Below are 19276 nucleotides of genomic sequence, written 5' to 3' on the forward strand. Positions count from 1 at the left end.
TCAAAATTGAAAAGTTCAGTGTTTTTTTTTTATTCTTCCTAAATTTAAAGTATAAAATTTTTTGGTTTAGCTAAGAGAATTGATGGATTTTTTTTAGTTTCTCTTTCAAAATCATCGTACAATATATCTCATCACGATTTTGACATTTGCCTACGATCCCAAGAGAATGATTTTATGCAAATCCTAATACACAGTTGATGAGAAATGTACATAATTTTACAAGACATTGGGGTTAAAATATTGCTACATATAATCCATGACGTCTTCTTGGTTATTAACAAAGCAAAACACCTTTAAGACATAACTATTCCATAGATCCCATTGCTATCTATAAAGAAACATATAATGATACAAGAGCTATATTACATTACTGCTTCTTCTTTCTTGGTTTGGGATCCGGTCTGGCATGAGGAATCGGTGCGGGATTAGGAAAGCCTCCTCCATAAACTGGGGTCGGATTCCAAAACCCGTAGTCGCTGTAGAATTCCGGAAAAACACTCTTATATTCCACCTGATATAGAGAATTTGAATCCCGAGATAGACCAGATGACACCGGAGAAGGACTGGAAGTTGTCGTCGGAGGGATCAAAGATGTCTCTATTCTTCTTCCCATGGTAACTAAGGCAAGTGCAGTTATAACCAACACTAACATGTAAGAAACATGAAGAAGCACCATAACTCTCGAAATATGCATGATGTTTCTACTTTGTGTTGGGATTTTTAAAATTGAGAAATAGGAATTCATCTTCTGGGTTTGCCTAGTTTTCTAGTTTTTGTAATAACTTTTTTTTTGAGGTATTTTAGGGTTTGATGTTTCTTCTGGTCACATCCTATGAATGAAGAGTATCATGAGTTTTGCATGTAAACTGTTCTTGGAAACCTGTAAACCTCCTCCTCGATCCCTTCCCTTTGGACAAATTAAAAGAGTTAGTTTTACAAAATACATTTAAATTTTATCAGGATAAGTTATATTTTTCAAAAAATAATAAATATAAATTTTATAAATTTACATCCGTTTCTATAACATTTTTTAAATAAATTATTCATACTGGATTTCATATACATATAAAGGTTTTGAGAATATTTTCCAAAAAAACGAATTTTAAAAAATTGCTTATAAAATACACGTTATTTTTTCTTGTTATGAATGATATATACGACCAGATTGTCTTCCTTTATTTACAAAATTCTGAGAGCTATATATAAGAACATATAATAAAACAGATTTTCTATACCTAGTGTAATTATGTCATAAAATAATAATCTAGATATTTTCAAAAATTTTAAACAAAGGTTTGGAAAATAAAATTTTAAATTATAAGAAATTCTATTTAAAAATGTAGAAGATTTATCCTCCGAAACCTCACAGATTGCTCCGACCTCGCTCACTCGTATGCAAGAACAGAAAAAGAGATGCGAGACAGAGTTATGAGTTCAGTACCGAGTTCTAACATTCGGTACCTACGTCTCGGGAAGAGGAAACAAGAGGAAACAATGTTTGTCGTTAGGGTTACAGTCGGAAAACACATCGGAAACCGATCGAAATCGGCTTCTCAACACAGAGAATGAGGGAGAGAGAACAAAGAGCCAACAACAGAAGAATCGAGAATAACCACAGAGAAATGAAACCCTAACGGGTTTCATAATGCGTCCCAGCCAAAATGACGATGCTCCCCCTCCGTCCTTTTGAAGCCTCCATCTCGATCCAAGGCTTCGAGAGCCTCTGCTCCACACCAAGGTTTTACTGAAGACATATTAACAAATCTCCATCTTCTTCCGAAAAACCTGCAAAAGAACGAAAGAAAAAACAACTACGCCACCAAATCTGTAACCATTCGTTTCCCTTTACTTCCATTCAACTCTTCCTCCCGGCATGATCTAAGGCGCATTGGAACACCGTTCTTAGAAGAGTCTTTACCGAGCGTGTCATAAAAATATCTCAACATGACACACGCACCTAGCCTACCCGAGCGAGTGTCCCCCGACACCTCCGTTTCCGAAAGACTACCTAAGACCTAGACTAGTATGACTTCCTAGACTGTCTAAATGACTCCCTCCGGTGAAGTCTATACCTCACCTATGGCTCCCCGAGGGTCATACCCCGACATATACCCGTCTCCCGAGTCTACTCCGACTGCCCCGAGACTAACCTTGAGTCATATTAGCTAACCTAACTCTTGATCCCCGTAAAGATCAAGCGGCCTATGACCTCTACCCTGGATCCCTCCTACTGACTAAGTGCCCCCACGGGTTTTACCCCATGAAGACGACCCTGCCCTATCTATAGGAACTCTACCGAAGGCTCGGAACACGTGCACGCACGTACTCCACCTCGAGAGGAAATGACCTTAGTGCTACTACCCTCATCGACTCTACCCGGTAACCCGACACTTCCTAGTTCGCCCCTTCTCCTGAGCTTCCTACCCGAGGTAACTCCACCTAGACGTGGAGACCTCACCTCTGAACCTCCACCCGAGGAGTAGTCGGAGCATACTAAGAGTATCTCTGAATCATACTCTTGAACCGAGGCTACTACCCCTTTACTCCTCCTTCGCCTTCCGGGACCTACACTCCTTCTTATAATGTCCCTTCTTCCCACAATACCAACACTCCACTTGGTCTTTGGCCTTCTTCTTCCCGCCACCCGATTTTTCGAGTTTGCCCTTGTCCACTAATCCTTCCCCCGTACCCCAATTAAGGGTACCCTGTACTAGAAGCTCTAGCTCCTTCATCTTAGCCGCCGCCTTCACCTCCTCGATGGAAATTGAGGCTCGGGAATACTTGAGGACCTCTCGAGCTGCTCGTAAGCAGGAGAAAAGGAGTTAAGCAGATAGACCGCTTAGTACTCCTCCTTAACCTTCACATTGAGGTTGTGAAGATCCAACAATAGCTTATGAAAAATGTCTAAATTCTCCTCTATCGTCCTCGAGGGATTCATCTTGTATCCCGACACCCTCTGCATGAGGTACATCCTATTTGGGAGAGATTGCTCTATATGCAACCGTTCTAGCTTCCTCCAGATTCCGAAGGTCGTCCTTTCGGATATGATCTTTTTTAGAACTTGATCCGCTAGACACAGCACTATGAGGTTCCTAGCTCTTCTACTCCTTTCTTGTCTCTCTTTGAGAGGCAGAGTACCCGATCCCTTTGCCCCCGGCCCTAGCGACCCGACGGAAAGAGTCGTAAGGCCTCCCGAATCCTCGATTTCCCGAGCTGTAGTTTTTGGGCTCCCCTCAGCAGCACTCTCCCAAGAGGATGGACAATCCTCTAGCGTGTTACCTAGCCCTAGTATCTCAAGGCTTATGGCCATCTTCTCCTTCCATAAGGAGAAGTCCCCCTTGCTGTCGAACTTCTCGACGTCAAGACACTGCATTTGTGCAGACATTGCTAAAGAAACCTACCTCCCAACAACACTAGAATCTAGGAATGAGTAACCAACCCTAGGAGTACCTGAAACCTAACATAAGGAATGAGATCGAAACTAAGAGGACCTAAAACTAGGTATTTTCCAACCTAACAGGCCTAATAGACTCTAGAACCGCCTACCTAAGACCTTATTACATCTAACCAGACATATCCCAAGGCAAACACTGACCTAATCAACCTAGATTAGACCTAAACCGAGTCTATTCTGTCCATCTAAGTCCTAATCAGACCTAATCCAACCCAAAATTGACTTATCCACCCCTGATCAGACTTTAATGAACCTAATAAGATCTAAACTAAGTCTAAACCGACCTAATTAAATCTGATCAGACCTAAACCTTAGTCTATACAGACTCTTCAACCCCTAATCAGACCTAAATCAAGCCTAGAATGACTTAATCTATTTCTGATCAGACCCTAGAATGCACTAGGATAATCCAACTTGGCTAAACTAGACCTTAATCTAGACTTACTTGGCACCTACAGATTTGTCCTTGCCTATTAAAGTCTACCCTGACCTCTAGACTGCTAAACCAATCAAAATCCAGCTATTCAGGCCTAAAACCGGATAGAATACCATACTCTATGACTCTAATAGCTAATCAGAGTTCTAAACAGGCCTATTTTTAGTCAATTTGATACTAACCCGAGCTAGAAAAGGGTAAACCACTCAATACAGAATCTGACCTGCCCTAAACCAGTTGAAATAATCCTAAACCGGATACTTCTAAACTCAATCGAACCAATCAGACCTACCAACAGCCAATCCTAGTCCTAATCAGACAATCATGACCAAGAACCAGACAAACTAGACTTTAACCTATCGATACATACCCTAAAATCGACAATTCCAGCCCAATTTAGACAAAACAGACCCAAATCGGCCAAAATTCTCCCGAACCGGGCCTAAATTGACTTGAACCGGTCCAAATGACCCCATACCGGACCTGAACCAGTTTAATTGACATGAACCGGTCTAATTGACCTGAATCGGTCCGGTTTTCCTACCCCGACCAACTATTGACCAAGATTGGTCAACGTTTGACCTAAACCCGACTAAACCGGTTCGATTTTGAATCGAACTCGGTTCAATTAGAAAATTTCGGTTGAACCGGCTAAACTGGATCAAAACCAAAATAATCCTGATTCGGAATGTGGAAGCCGCCGAGTTAACCCGAGCCAATTCGGATGTTGACTCAAGCCAGAAGATGACTCAGTCGCGACTCGAACGAGTCACGGCCAAGACTCACCGGAAAACACCGGTTTTCACCGGTTCCCCCCTCCCCCCACAACCCTAGATCTAACAGAAGACGCAACCGATTTACCTTTGCGGACTCAAACTCGTCCGATTTCTTCGACCAGAGTTACTTCCGAAGGAATCTTTGTTTTCCTCACCTCCGATCTGATCACCACCGGTGGATTTGACCACAGATTCAACCTCCCGAGCACCGCCTTCCGTGTTTCAGAACCTGAAACACTAAAGAAAACCGTCAGAAGGCTCAGATCGGAACCACCGAGACTCAGACTTACCTAGATGACCGAGACGCCGCCGAAGTCCACCGAAACTCGCTTGAACAAAGAGCCAACAACAGAAGAGTCGAGAATAACCACACATAAATGAAACCCCCTTAGGGTTTCATAACGCGTCCCAGCCAAAATGACGATGCTGCCCTTCCGTCCTTTTGAAGCCTCCATCTAAATCCAAGGCTTCGAGAGCCTGTGCTCCACACCGAGGTTTTATTGAAGACATATTAACAAAAAAAATAAGAAATTCTAAAAAAAACAAATTTAGAATAATTATATCATGAAATGATAATATATGATATTTCAGGTTTCAAATTTTGGACAACAATTTCTCAAATTCAGTGTCCAAAGATATAAGATAAGGGGGAAAATTTATTTAAATATTTTAATATTATAAAGTATATCTGTTTTTATTTTTTAAATTAGCAACGAAATAATTTCTTGCTATATTTCGTTAAAATATTTATGATTTCCTTAACAACGAAATATTTCATGGTTAAATTTCATTACTAAGAAGTTTTAATTTTTTTATAAATCAGATGATTTAGCAACGAAACAAATTCGTTTTTACGTTTCGTTGTAAAATAGCAACTACGTAATAACAAAGTATTTCGTTTATTTACCAAGGTAATGAAGATAAAAAAATAAATCTGTGAAATATAACTAAAAGTGAATAAATAGATATAGTAATATGGTTAATAAAAAATAACATAAATCACAAAAAAAATTGATTAATCCCATAAAAATTACTGAACTTGTCTCAGAAAATTAATTCCTAGACTTGCATGCTTCCATAAATATTACTAAACTTTAAAAATATATCAGTGGAATACCTAAACTTGCTAAACACTGTCACAATAAATTTTGACCAACGTTGACTACACAACGTTAAATGTGGATGACATAGCAGTACATGTGTATTGCCACATCATAACTTTTTGACACGTCAGAGAAAATAATTTTAAAATTCGATTGGTTGGACCGATATTAAACTGATCCGGTTCAATTTTTTTTAAAAATTTCTTCTCTTTTCATTTTTATAATCTCAATCGCGATTATATTTTGTTAGAAACCCTAAACATTACCCAGTAGCCAATCCATAGATATATATGTTTCAAGTCGTAGGAATTTTTCGGATTCTCTTCGAAAATTTGACTGCATTCTCTTCGGAAATTTGAATTTACAATGATCAAGGTATGAAATCAAAACAATAGAACTTTCCCGAGGGTTTTAGATCTCTGGTGCTCATAATCTAAATTCTTGTTCTCTTTAAAAGAAGATCCAGGACCTTCCGATACAGCGTAGTCATCAACAGAAGCAAAACAAAAAAAAATCCAAAGAGAGAGAAACCTATAAAAACAAAATGTTGACATTACTTAGTTTCACAACAACTGTGAATCTGGAGAATTTTGAAATCAACCCCAGATCTAGAAAACCATAACAAATTCAAAGAGGAAAAAATCATAACAAAAATATGAAAATTCTGATGGATTGTTAATCAGAAAGATCAAACTAACGGAAAACATTAAAATGAACTACGAGAATAAAAGAAAAAAAGACATAATCCAAAACAAAGAAGATGAAACAGATGACCCCATCATTTACCCAAAAGAAAATCGGGTTTTATGTATGCGTAAAGAGGAGGAAGAGAACATAGTAAGAAGAGGAGAAATGGAGGCTCTGCATTAACAGTGGGGAAGAAAGGGAAGAAGAAATAGAGAACAGTGGATGAGTTATTGTGCATTATTCCTTTATTATTTTCAATAAAACCGATTGAAACCGGTCCGATTTAATTCCGGTTCAATAAATCGAATTTTAAAATTATTTTCTATGATGTGGCAATACATATTTTCTGCTATGTCATGCACATTTAATGCCGTGTATAATCAACGTTGGTCAAAATTTATTGTAATAGTTTTTAACAAGTTTAGGTATTCTATTGATATATTTTTTAAGTTTAGTAATTTTTATGGAAGCATGCAAGTTTAGGAATTAATTTTACAGTGTGAGACAAATTCAGTAATTTTTATGGGATTAACCCCAAAAAAAAAATATTTGTTCTTGACACATTTTTAAATTATTTTTTGGACCCATCTTATCAAAACCCCTAATTTTTCATTGGATTTGGTAATGTCGGCCTTTTGTACAGATTCTATGCAGAGAGATAATATCTCCACCTATCACGTGTCATTAGATCTTGATATGCTTAATAATCCCAAATGTCAGAGCTTTGGAAACGCACCCACTTTTTTTTTTTTGGTTACGATGGGAAACCCCTATCCTACAACCCTTCGGGTCGGACACCGGACACCGCAACGTCTCTCAACCCATAGACTGGACGAGAATGACATCAGGACAGCATCGCGGACCTGAAAAAACCCACTGCCCTACGCAGTAGTCGGCAAACCACGCAGAGTAGGTAAACCAATCTCGTAAAGCTGATCGGCTCAAGGGAAGTTTCCATACCTGGGTTTCAAACCCACAACCTCTTGGTAGAGGGGAGTTGTCACTAACCACTAGGCTGGGGGACTCTCCCAAACACACCCACTTTTTATTTATACAAACAAAATAAAATTATTAACTGTACCGAAATTTATTACTGATATTCAAATATAGAACAAGCCAAGAAATTAATTTCTCCATCTGCTTTATCTTCTCTTTTTGAAATTAATTTCTAATTTTTTGGGTAGCTTCGATTTGCGAAACAAAAAGTAAATAAAACTATTGTCTAAGGAATGAAACGGCCGAATCTCTTGCACGCGAGCAACGACTTCTGATCTCTGCCCTGACAGAAGAAGAAAATGTCAGGACATTGGTAAAGACAATTGTCGGCTAAGCTGACGTCTGCATTATCCGGCGTCAGCCCTAACAACGGCGCCGAGATCAGCCCAAAGAGATAGTTCCCTCCCAGAAGCAGCCTCTGGAACGGCACCGTGCCATTCACATCCACAGCTGTTGCGGCCGCTCTCAAGGCGTATTCCGACGGGATCATCCCGGTGAAGAGATTGTGTTCTAATGAGAGGGTCGAGAGCTTCGGCATTCGGACAAAATGTAGCTAAGATCGATTGCCACCAACTTTCTACGACTTTCTCCGTCTTTTTCGGGCGATTCGAGCGATGTGAGGTTATTGCTGAGAGGGCCAAACTTCAAGAATTCCCCTCGCGCATCGCAGGGCTATCATTGATACACACCTGAAATTGTAAAAAAAATTCCTATCAGATTTTACACTCCAATAGTGGTAAAATGACCTATTTAACCCTGCATATAAAATGTACTAAATACCCTAACATATTTTAACTAAAAAAACTCTACGGTGTAAGAAGATAAATATCTGACATATCGAAAAACGTGTATGTTTATTTTATTATCTGTCAAAACTAATTTATTACGACTTAAATACGACTTGTTTATGAATTCGTAAATTAGAAAAATATGTAAAACATGTATTTTTTCGATAATTTTTTGAATGGTGATAGATATATACTAATTATATCAATAAAAAGAGTTTTAAGTCATAAATTACAATTTTATTAAAAATTTGGTATATTTCTTGATATGTAAGACTAAATGTATATTAAACTTATATAAACACATTCAACCATATTATATAAAATATACCAAAATATTAAATTTGTTGAAAATGTTAATGTAAACCGATTATTATCAATTAATTGATAGATTTCTATCATTATTTGACAAAATCGAGTCAAAATTCGCGATCTTTTAACAATTTTATAAGAATTCGTTGGTGGCAAATGAGTTGTGATCAAGTCGTAAATATTTGGTTGTGGCCGATTCCCGAGACAAAACGTCGTTTTTTTATTTTTGGTTGTACCCACTTTTATTTGATCAAAATTGTTATTCTTTTTTTGCCACTTTTGTTTGTAGTATATACGACTTTCTATATTTATTTTTTAAACACAAGATCGATTTTATATAAATTTTACCATAAATACTTTTCTAAGTGTTTCTCATTTGACACACAATTGTTAGGTTTTTAAATAATTCGTGCTTTAATTTGTCTATGTAGTTTTTATTAATTAATTTCAATATTTATTTTTTTACACAAATTCAAATTTAGACGAATTCAGTTACAATTGCTACTCTTTTTTTGTTACAATTGCAACTATTTCTTTGTAACTTTGTTTTTGTTGTATTTACGATTTTCTATATTCGTTCGATTTTTATCCCATCTTTTTTTGTATGATTTTTAATTTTTAAAATTATTATAAAAAACGATAACTTTTTTATTTATTTATTATTATTATTATTATTATAAGAGAGTTTTTTTCTTATGTTGCATAGGTTTAAGCATTACATAAGGGTAAGATAGATTTTTCCTAACTTTTTAAGGGTTATATTGTCTTTTAACAATTATTTATGATTTTGGAGTGTATCGATGATAGGGGTGCGACAGCAAAGGTATAGTGCTGAAATTTGCCCGCGTGAGAGAGTGAGTTGCTACAGCGATGAGTGGCGGAAGATAGTCGACGGGACCGAGCCGGATAATCTGTTGTGGCTAAGATCAAGGACTTGTAGGAACACTAAGTTGTGGAAGATTTTAGGTATTTCGCCCACGAGGTGGTTGTTTCGGACAACAAGTTCCACGAGAGAGGTCGGGAGATGGGTAGGGAGCTCACTCGAGAGTTGATTGTCGCTCAAATCAAGGAAAAAGAGGTTTCTAAGCGAACCCAGATGGGAAAAATTTCCGGAGATGCGGTTTCGCTGAATCTCGAGACGTTTCAGGCTCACGAGGTTACGGAAACTCAGCGGTAACTGCCCATATAGACGAGTATCATCAAGAAGGAGCTCTTCGAGGTGTAGAAGGGAGCCGAGAGAGTCGGGTAATTGTCCGGAAAACGAGTTCTTGGATAGACTAAGTCGCCGGAGATGAGTAAGGTTTGAGATCGATTCAGGAACCAAACCCAAGAAAGAGTTATCAGACAGATCAAGGGTTTGAAGATAAGGGAAGTTCCAAGAACAAGAAGACAACACACCTGAGTAGCCAACAGGGTCAAGTGTGATCTCGGTGACACGGGTGAAACCCGACACGACCTGATCGCACCTGAGACCACATGTGAACCGATTGCTGAAGATACGCTCACACGGATCAACGCAGAAGTCCCATGAGCTGAGGCATGAACCGGTGGGTATGGAGAAAGGGAACACATTCTTCTTCAGATCTTTGAGGGCTTCCACATCATCCGGGTGTGTTTCCGGAGCTACGGGTAATGTGAACGTGAAGATTGATGAGAGCGTACAACAGAAGAGAGTGAGAGATAGCTATGGTTCTTGCCATTGTCTCTCCTCTGGGTTTTTCTTCGTATGATCTGAGATTTGGAAAGAGAACAGAACATGCACATGTGGCTAAAGTATCCTAATTTGTAGTCAACAGTCAAATTAAATGCGAAGCCCTCAGGGCTTAAAATAAATTAAAGATAAAGAAGTAGGATGCAGATTCAAAGTGAGAAACTATTCCTAATACGTAGCTTCAGTGGAACCACCCGAAACAGACTAAGAATGCAAAAACCGCTAATTTCTGGTCGACGACTGAGTGTATGTATATGGCCAGAAAAAGAAGTAATCAAAATCCAAAATCCAACCAAAACTTTCTTGCATTGAAGTTATTAATCAGTTTCAAAGGGAGAGTACACTTTTAACTCGCTCGGCTATACATGCTATCGACTCGATATGTAAGAAGGCATCCTAGTTCGGTCCTTAGGTTAGGTGATTAGGCAAAGCAGCTAAAAAACAATACTTTTGAGATACTAACGCTACTTAGAAAGCACAATACAAAACAGTATGAGAAGCATTTACCCATCTCAATGACAATTACCCTTCCCGATGCTATTCAGGTGTTCGTTGATGCGTGCTTCGTGTGTCTCGAAGATGAAAGGAATTCCCCTTATCTGCCAAACAATTTAATCACATCCAGGATAAGTGCCAACTTTGTAATACATCAGTTTGTGATCAAAGGTATGTATCCACAGGAGCAAACCTCAATCAGACACTCAGATCTGAGGATTAGAATCTGCCCATGATCGACTTCCTCTTCATTTACCCAGATAGGATACTTCCCAAGATTTTTCACACGAAAATAACCGTCATCTTCCAAACGTATGAGGGCCTGTGCAAAATCACGAGGTTCTAAGAATTCAGGGACAGTTCCCACAAAAATTACAGAAGCAAATAATCAAAAACAGCTTCTAGCATGACCTGCCGTCGAGATATTTTGCTACCACGCTTTTCTCTTCCCAAATCAATGTCCACGACGAGGTCTTCTGTTGACCTGCCAAGCAGAACCTACGCAGGACCAGACCATAGAGGAACAATGCTTAATGCTCTAAACAGATTATCATTCCTTGGAGGTTTCACTAATCAACGATAAGAACAATGAGAAGATGCTCCAAATTGATATATTATAATCATAATACCTCGGGTTTCTTGATGTAATGTTTTGAACGTCTGCCATACAAAACAGCAAAAGCGGCATGCGAAGCAATGGCTCTTTGCATGTATGAGTAAGCAGCCTGCTCAAGTCTGGCAATTGCTCTTTTGGTGTCCTCATTCTGATACTTGGCAACTGTAAGTGACAAACAACCACAACGCAGTCCAATACATTATGAACTATACAACTCAGTTTTCCAACTTCAAGTAATGCTTGCGTGCCACACTCAACAAGAACCCGTATGTTTCCACCACAAAATGCCATAGAACGGTAACATGAATTGGATTTCACAGGTCCCAATCACGCAAACTTGTGAATATTCATAGCTGTGCCACATGTTAGAGTATCTGGGAGAAAATAAAACACTTAAGGACAAAATAATTTATGTTGAATGTGAAGAGATGCTGAATTACCTTCACGCTTAAAAACATCGTGATCATCAGGATCCAAATCCATATCAAGTATCTGAATTGACAGCGATATTTTTGGGTTAAGGCATAATAAATAAAAAGAATTCAAAAACTGAGAGAAAAAAAATTGAATGCAAACAACTTTTTATACATGGAAATATGAATCATGCATAATAAGAACAGAAATTACGTGTTACCATAGCCTCAATATCAGAATAATAAGGCAACTCTTCATCACTATCGTCGAGATGTTCATCCACTGATGAATTGACCTCCGGTTCAGCGATTACCATCTCTATCGAGCCATCATCATCATGTGTTGCATGTGGTGGATTGTCAACGACTAGGACTCCTTGTTCCAGTTTACTGTTTCCAACATCTTTCTTGGAAAGCTTTCCATGGCCATCAGATCTCATAGAGGATTTTCCCGGAATAAGCTTTGCAGTTTCAACTGCAATGTTTCCATCTACCGACGCTGTGGATTGAGTATTCGAACATTTCTGTGCAGAGCCTGCACAAGAAGAACCACCAGAACTGATAGCCATGACTCTGGAAATGGTATTATGCGACTCAGTACTCAGGAATGGCCTGTATTCGGTACCTTGACTTGGCTGACCCTTCTCTGGCTTTCCCTGAGAAGACGCCTGTGATAGTCCAGGATTCTTCGGCATATTCACTGAATTTCCCACATTTCTCTCTTTACTGGTCGAGATATCTCTAAAAAACATAGATACTTGATTACTAGAATCTTTAAAGTTTCGTCGGGCCAAGGATGAAACTGACATTGGATGGCAGTTGTTGGATAGGAATACATCATCATTACAAGGAATTTCCGGGTACTCTGTGTTTAATCCACAGCATATAACATCATTAACTATCTCAGGATGAGGATCTATCGCAAGTGAGTCAGACACTGGTTTAACCTCAGATGAGCTTGTTACAGTTGTACCATCCAGTTCAGACGTCTCATGATCACCTGGACTGGCATCTCCTGATTTATTTTGTGCAGCAGATGTTTTTTGCTCGTTAGAGCTAGGCAAAGCCCCTTGTTTCGTATTATTTGTGGCGTTTACCAAAAGTGAGCCAAAGCCATCATAATACGATTTGTCAATGTCTTTACCTCGTACGTCCATGAAAGGATCCACATCATTGACAAGAGAATTTGAAAGCTCTGCCAGGAAGCAATCAGCGCTAGGCATTGCAGTCTTCGGTTCCTGATCAGCTATCTCTAGTTTCATCTTGGAGTCCTCGTGAACAGCATTATATCCAGAAGAACCTGCATTATGAATGAACGCGAGATCCCCTGCAACTACATGAGGGATTTCACCTTGTGAATTGTCTGCCTGAACAGGATGACTATCCTCAATTGGATTATTAGATCTCCCCACACAGCCCTCATCTGCCAAAATTTCAGGAAAAGCCTTGTGGATAATATCCATGTGAGACTCTTCAAGTCCTAAATGTGTTGCATTTCCATTTCCAATGAAATGGTTGTCATTTGGCGGAAGAAGGAAGGCTAGATCCATCGAACTAAATGGCTCCAAACGAAATTTCTTTCGCAAGGAATGGTAGGCACTGTAAACTTTTTCAGCATTCCTTTTTCCAAGTGAACTTTTATTTTCTTTTGAATTTCGAGCTCTACCAAATTTTGAAAGAATATTAGGGTTGGAGCGTTCAAGATCCACCATGCGAGACGCAGCATCTGCAGAAACAACTGGGTCATAAAGGAGTGCATGCCATCGTTCTTGCAGTTCCCTGATAGTGAATCTTCGGGAAAACTGCACTGCACCTTTAGCGAGTGCTTCCAAAGATGCACCTGCCTGAAAATCAATTATGGAGACTGGTGAATATGTAACTGCTGGATGCCAAACAAGCTAATCTAAGATAGATACAGAAGTAGTTACAACAAAGTAATATCAAACTTAAAAGGCACTCTTTTGCTGTCCCTACAGATACGTAGCAGCCCTAGATTAACAGTACCGGTAATGGCAAACAACAGCACAAGCTCCGCATACTCGCACTCTTCGAACACGATTAAACACGTAATCATCCAATCGCTTGGAAACACGCTCAAGGACCGAAAACTTAAAGAAATTTCCACTCGGAATCGTTCGCCGAAATCGAGACAACGGCTCAAACTCCATATCAAGAAATTGGAGAAAGAAACAGAGAAGGTAAACGAAATTCGACGAAGTAGAAGCTCACCTCGACGGCGTGTTTCAAGAGAAGGTCATCTCGGGGTATCCATGTAGTCACCGGAGCCAGAGCCACCATGCCCGGCGACAGTCCGAGCTCTCTCTCTCTCTGTAGTTTCTCCCTCTAATCAAAGTTTAACGGAGTTCCTGAAATAACAGAAAATTGATTAAAAAAAGGGAAATAATATTCTCCTTTTTTTGCACAAAACTATTCCCCCCTCTTTTTTTGAAAAGTTAGTTCTATTAATAAAGAAGGCACATTAGATACATTAGGTGTCAAAACGACGAGTTGAGTAAAAGTCTAGCGAGCTAGTTCCATAAACCCATGATCATGGTGGTGAGCTACGGTGAAAGAGAGTAAAAGTGAAGTCCGATATGTAGGAGCCATCTCATAGATTTTTCAATTATATATTTATTGTTTATTTTATAATTTTTAAACCTAATTAATATTTAAATTTTTTTAAATATATTAATTAATAGATAAAATTTCAAATAGTGCAGAAAGCTCCAATTACACATCTTTCAATTACACATCTTTATAGAAGACCCTGTGTAGCACACATGATCTGTGTAGACCAATGGGGTCCCATGCCTCCCTAAAATTTTTAAGGGGCAGTTGGCAAACTGTACCAAAACAAAAACGAAATTTGCAAAATATCTCACAAAAAAATAACTTTTGCATAATATACTTTTTTTTTCTAAATACCCAAACTACCATTTACAGTATTTCTCTACGATTGTGTGATAATCTATCTTTTAAAAATCGGTAAGTTTTGCTATTTGATCTTCTTTATCAAATCAGAGTGTCGAGAAACGGTCAGTTCCACTTAGGTGAACATGCGAGTCGAAGTCCAGAAAATGTTTTTTGGGCTTGGCTGATGTTTTGACTCGATCGAGTCAAAACTTGACTCGGACCGAGTCAAATCTAAATGGACCGAGTCAAAATTTGGTCATGGCTTGGACTGATTCGTTCTGACTCGACCGAGTCAAGGTTTGACTCGGACCGAGTCAAATCTCGGTGAAAAGTTTCCTTTTCCAAAGATTAGGGTTTCAAACTTAATAAAGAGGTTAGGGGACGCTGCCCCAACCAAGAGAGAGACTTTCTGAACTCCTAGACAAATCTAGAACATTAGAAAAATCGTTCCTTTTGAGGTTCTAGTTATCGGGATTCGATCCCAAGTTTTGGAAACCCTAATCACTTCACAGATCCTGGCAGATCAGTTCCAAAAGCGTTTGGAATCCTTCCCGTCAGTGTGAATACGTGTAGAGCAGCTGTACTTTTAGCTCTTGTGATTGAAACAGGCCCCGGATCGAGATTTACTTCAAGAAGAGGTAAGTATTCGATTCCAACGGTGATATACACGGTTTTTTGGATTTTACAAGTTTGGTTACGTGTGACGTTTGACTTGTTGGTTTAGTGCTCTATGATGTACTGTTTTACGAGCCTTCTTATGATACATTTGATGTATTGACACTTTCTATGGTTTTATGGATAAGTGTTTGATTCATTACATGTTATGCATACTTTAATATGTTATAAAATCCATGTATTGTTATGAACAATACTAAACTCCCTAGTCATATATCATTGTGGGAACAATGATATACTAAGACTAATATGATAAAATTTCAAATAGTGCAGAAAGCTCCAATTACACATCTTTCAATTACACATCTTTATAGAAGACCCTGTGTAGCACACATGATCTGTGTAGACCAATGGGGTCCCATGCCTCCCTAAAATTTTTAAGGGGCAGTTGGCAAACTGTACCAAAATAAAAACGAAATTTGCAAAATATATCACAAAAAAACAATTTTTGCATAATATACTTTTTTTTTCTAAATATCCAAACTACCATTTACAGTATTTCTCTACGATTGTGTGATAATCTATCTTTTAAAAATCGGTAAGTTTTGCTATTTGATCTTCTTTATTTCTTATATAGTTTATCTAATCTATTTAAGTACTCTTCTCATTGATTTTTTTCTGTGATATTCAGATCATTTTTTTGCATGCACATAAGGTGTTTGATGAAATATATGTACTAGAAAACTGCGGTAGATGGCCTGAGATATGTGAAAAATGACATGCGATCTACGTTAAATGACCTATGGTCTCTGACAGATGACCTATGATATAGCGCAAATGATCTGCGGTCTGCGGCAGGTCATTTGGCCTATGGACATGCGGCTATCGCCTTGCAGACCTGCGACTATCGCCCTGCGACCTGCGGCTATCGTCCTGCGACCTCCTACGACCTGTGGCTATCGCCTGCGACCTGCGGCTATCGTCCTGCGACCTCCTGCGACCTGCTGTTATCGCCCTGCGACCTGCGGCTATCGTCCTGCGACCTCCTGCGGACCTGCGGCTATCGCCCTGCGAACCTGTGACTGTGATTTCATTACGACTATATAACCACGACTACGACTCACTACGACTCACTACGACTCACTATGACTCACTACTACGACCATATAACTATGACTTACTACGACTTACTACGACTCACTACGACTCACTACGACCATATAACTACGACTACGACTCACTACGACCATATAACTACGACTACGACTCACTACGGCTCACTATGACTCACTACGACCATATAACTACGACTCACTACGATTCACTATGATCATATAACTATGACTACGACTCATTACGACCATATAACTACGATTACGACCTTCTGTTTTCTCTAATATTTTTTTCTATATTCTCTATTTCTTTCAATTTATCTCATCAATCACATATTCTTCTGCATCATTTCTTTTTCTATAGTATTCATATGATCATTTTTTTGTGACAATCTATCTTTTAGAAATCGGAACGCTTTGTTATTTGATCTTATTTTTTCTATCTTCTCTATTTTTTATATAATTTATCTAATCTATTCAAATACTCTTCTCGTTGATTTTTTTTTTTGAAATATTCTAATCATTTTTTGCATGCACATAAGGTATTTGATGAAATGTATGTACCAAAAAACTGCGGCAGATGACCTGCGATCTGTGAAAAATGACATGCACTCTGCGTTAAATAACCTATGGTCTCTGGCAGATGACTGTGATATGCCGCAAATGATCTGCAGTCTGCGGTAGGTCATTTGGCCTGCGATCACCATGCGGACCTGCCGCAAATGATCTGCGGTCTCCAACATTTTCTCTATCTTCTCTATTTCTTACAGTTTATCTAATGTATTCAAATACTCCTCTGGTTGATTTCTTTTTCTGTGATATTCTGAACATTTTTTGTATGCACATAAGGTGTTTGATGAAATGTCTATAAAAGAAAATTGTAGAAGATGACCTGCCGTCTGTGAAAAATGACCTACGCTCTGCGGTAAATGACCTATACAGCCTACGGCAGCTGACCTACGGTCTGCCAGATGACCTGTTGCCTACGGCAGGTCATCTTTGGCACCTACGGCACCTATCGCACCTGCTAACTTGCAAGTGTTTTTTCTATATTTATATAAGAAAACAAAATCCATATAAGTGTTTTTTCATGTATGTAGAGGAAAACGAAATTCATGCAAATATTTTTTTATAAATGCAGAAAATCTGCAGGTTATAATAATATAGAAGGATATGATGGTCATTTTAACTTAAAAAAGTATAGAATACAAAGATTACAATAGTAAAAGTATAGAATGCAAAGATGTTTTTTTGGTACATTTATGCAAATTTTCTCAATTTTTAATTTTTTTTATAATTTTTTAAAATTTTTGATAAATAATATAAGAGGCCCCCATTAAAATTTTACCTGTGCCCCTGATGGGATTCCTGGAATCTCTAGAGCGAATCATATTCCTAAGAGATCGATTCTAGGGTTTGCGCAGCAAATATAGAACAAAAATTTGAATGAAACCTTAGAACCATACTTCTATGAATCGTAGAAACGTTAGAACGCTTACCTCAATCGATCCGGGGCCTGTATCAATCGAAGAGTTCGTCTGATCACGAAAGGGAGGAAGAATACCTCGCCCTCTACACGTATCCACACCTCGGGATGGATTCCAACGGTTGGAACTTGTCTGCTAGGACCCGAATCAGCTATTCGGTTTCGCGCTTCGAGAAAATGAGACTTGGAACTCTTAGAACTCTTTGGATCTCACCTAAAAACTCTCAAAGTTCTGTACCAGACGGCTCAAAAAGTCTCGTTTTCAATTAGGGTTTTTAATCTCCTTCTTATAAGGTGATTTAACCGTCATATGAGATTCAAGTCATGACGCTAGTCCATGTGACAATCTCATGCGGGTCAATCCAGTATTCCGTTCTCCAACGAATACCTATGACTGTGATCGTATCCAATACCTATGATCATCTATATAATCATCATTCACACATCATACTAGTCTTAGTATATCATTATTCCCACAATGATACATGACTAGGGAGTTTAGTATTGTTCATAACAATACATGGATTTCACAACATATCTAGTATGCACAACATGTAATGAATCAAACACTTTCATAAAACTATAGAAAGTATCAATACATCAAATGTATCCAAAGAAAGCTCGCAAACAGTACATCATAGAGCACTAAACCAACAATCTCCCACTTGCTCTAATCATGGACTGCTAAACATCTAATGCCCATATCCCTAACATGACCCTCATGCTTCGACGAAGGGAAAGGCTTCGTCAACGGATCGGCAATGTTGTCATCTGTCGACACTCTGCAAATGTGCACGTCTCCTCTGTTGGTTGTAATGCTCTACGATGATCCGTGATATGACATTTTGACTATGTATTGATTCATTGGTTTATGAATGCATTACTTTTCCCGTTATATGATTAGCATGTTTGTTATATTACGGTAAATACCCTTGAATCATTGCAGATGATTCTAAATTCCCTGGTCAGTTATCATTGTGGGAACAATGATGAATTAAGACCAGCATGATGTGTGATAGATGATTATGATCATATGCATTAGATGCAAATCACAATCATGGGTTCTCGTTTGGAACGAGTTACTGGATGACCCGCATGAGATTGTCACATGGACTAGCGTCATGACTTGAATCTCATATGGCGGTTAAATCACCTTATAAGAAGGAGATTAAAAACCCTAATTGAAAACGAGACTTTTTGAGCCGTCTGGTACAGAACTTTGAGAGTTTTTAGGTGAGATCCAAAGAGTTCTAAGAGTTCCAAGTCTCATTTTCTCGAAGCGCGAAACCGAATAGCTGATTCGGGTCCTAGCAGACAAGTTCCAACCGTTGGAATCCATCCCGAGGTGTGGATACGTGTAGAGGGC

The 19276-nt window shown here is 38.7% G+C and overlaps 2 protein-coding genes and 1 pseudogene across 2 annotated transcripts; all 3 read right to left on the reverse strand.

Annotated features, from left to right (window-relative positions):
* Positions 1-367: 367 nt before the first annotated feature.
* LOC104823071 lies at positions 368-798 on the reverse strand. The gene has a single exon (XM_010554499.2). It carries the CDS (start codon positions 743-745, stop codon positions 368-370), a length of 378 nt encoding a protein of 125 aa, XP_010552801.1. The 5' UTR covers positions 746-798.
* Positions 799-7678: 6880 nt separating this feature from the next.
* Positions 7679-10771, reverse strand: LOC104823072 (annotated as a pseudogene).
* Position 10772: 1 nt separating this feature from the next.
* On the reverse strand, positions 10773-14082 carry LOC104823073. The gene is made up of 7 exons (XM_010554500.1): positions 14014-14082; positions 12006-13628; positions 11812-11863; positions 11385-11533; positions 11167-11253; positions 10949-11077; positions 10773-10859 (listed from the first exon to the last, which is right to left on the reverse strand). Exons 1-7 carry the CDS (start codon positions 14080-14082, stop codon positions 10773-10775), a joined length of 2196 nt encoding a protein of 731 aa, XP_010552802.1.
* Positions 14083-19276: the final 5194 nt, after the last annotated feature.

Source organism: Tarenaya hassleriana, unplaced genomic scaffold, assembly GCF_000463585.1.
Source record: "Tarenaya hassleriana unplaced genomic scaffold, ASM46358v1 Cleome39, whole genome shotgun sequence".
Classification (NCBI taxonomy): Eukaryota; Viridiplantae; Streptophyta; class Magnoliopsida; order Brassicales; family Cleomaceae; genus Tarenaya; species Tarenaya hassleriana.

What these genes read in the sequence shown, in the direction of transcription:
- LOC104823071 (XM_010554499.2), bottom strand. Translation starts at nt 745, where the DNA reads ATGAATTCCTATTTCTCAATTTTAAAAATCCCAACACAAAGTAGAAAC.
- LOC104823073 (XM_010554500.1), bottom strand. Translation starts at nt 14,082, where the DNA reads ATGGTGGCTCTGGCTCCGGTGACTACATGGATACCCCGAGATGACCTT. An exon ending in CGATGTTTTTAAGCGTGAAG is followed by an intron (nt 11,534 to 11,811) that starts GTAATTCAGCAT and finishes TGTCACTTACAG; the next exon opens with TTGCCAAGTATCAGAATGAG. An exon ending in GCAAAATATCTCGACGGCAG is followed by an intron (nt 11,078 to 11,166) that starts GTCATGCTAGAA and finishes GATTTTGCACAG; the next exon opens with GCCCTCATACGTTTGGAAGA.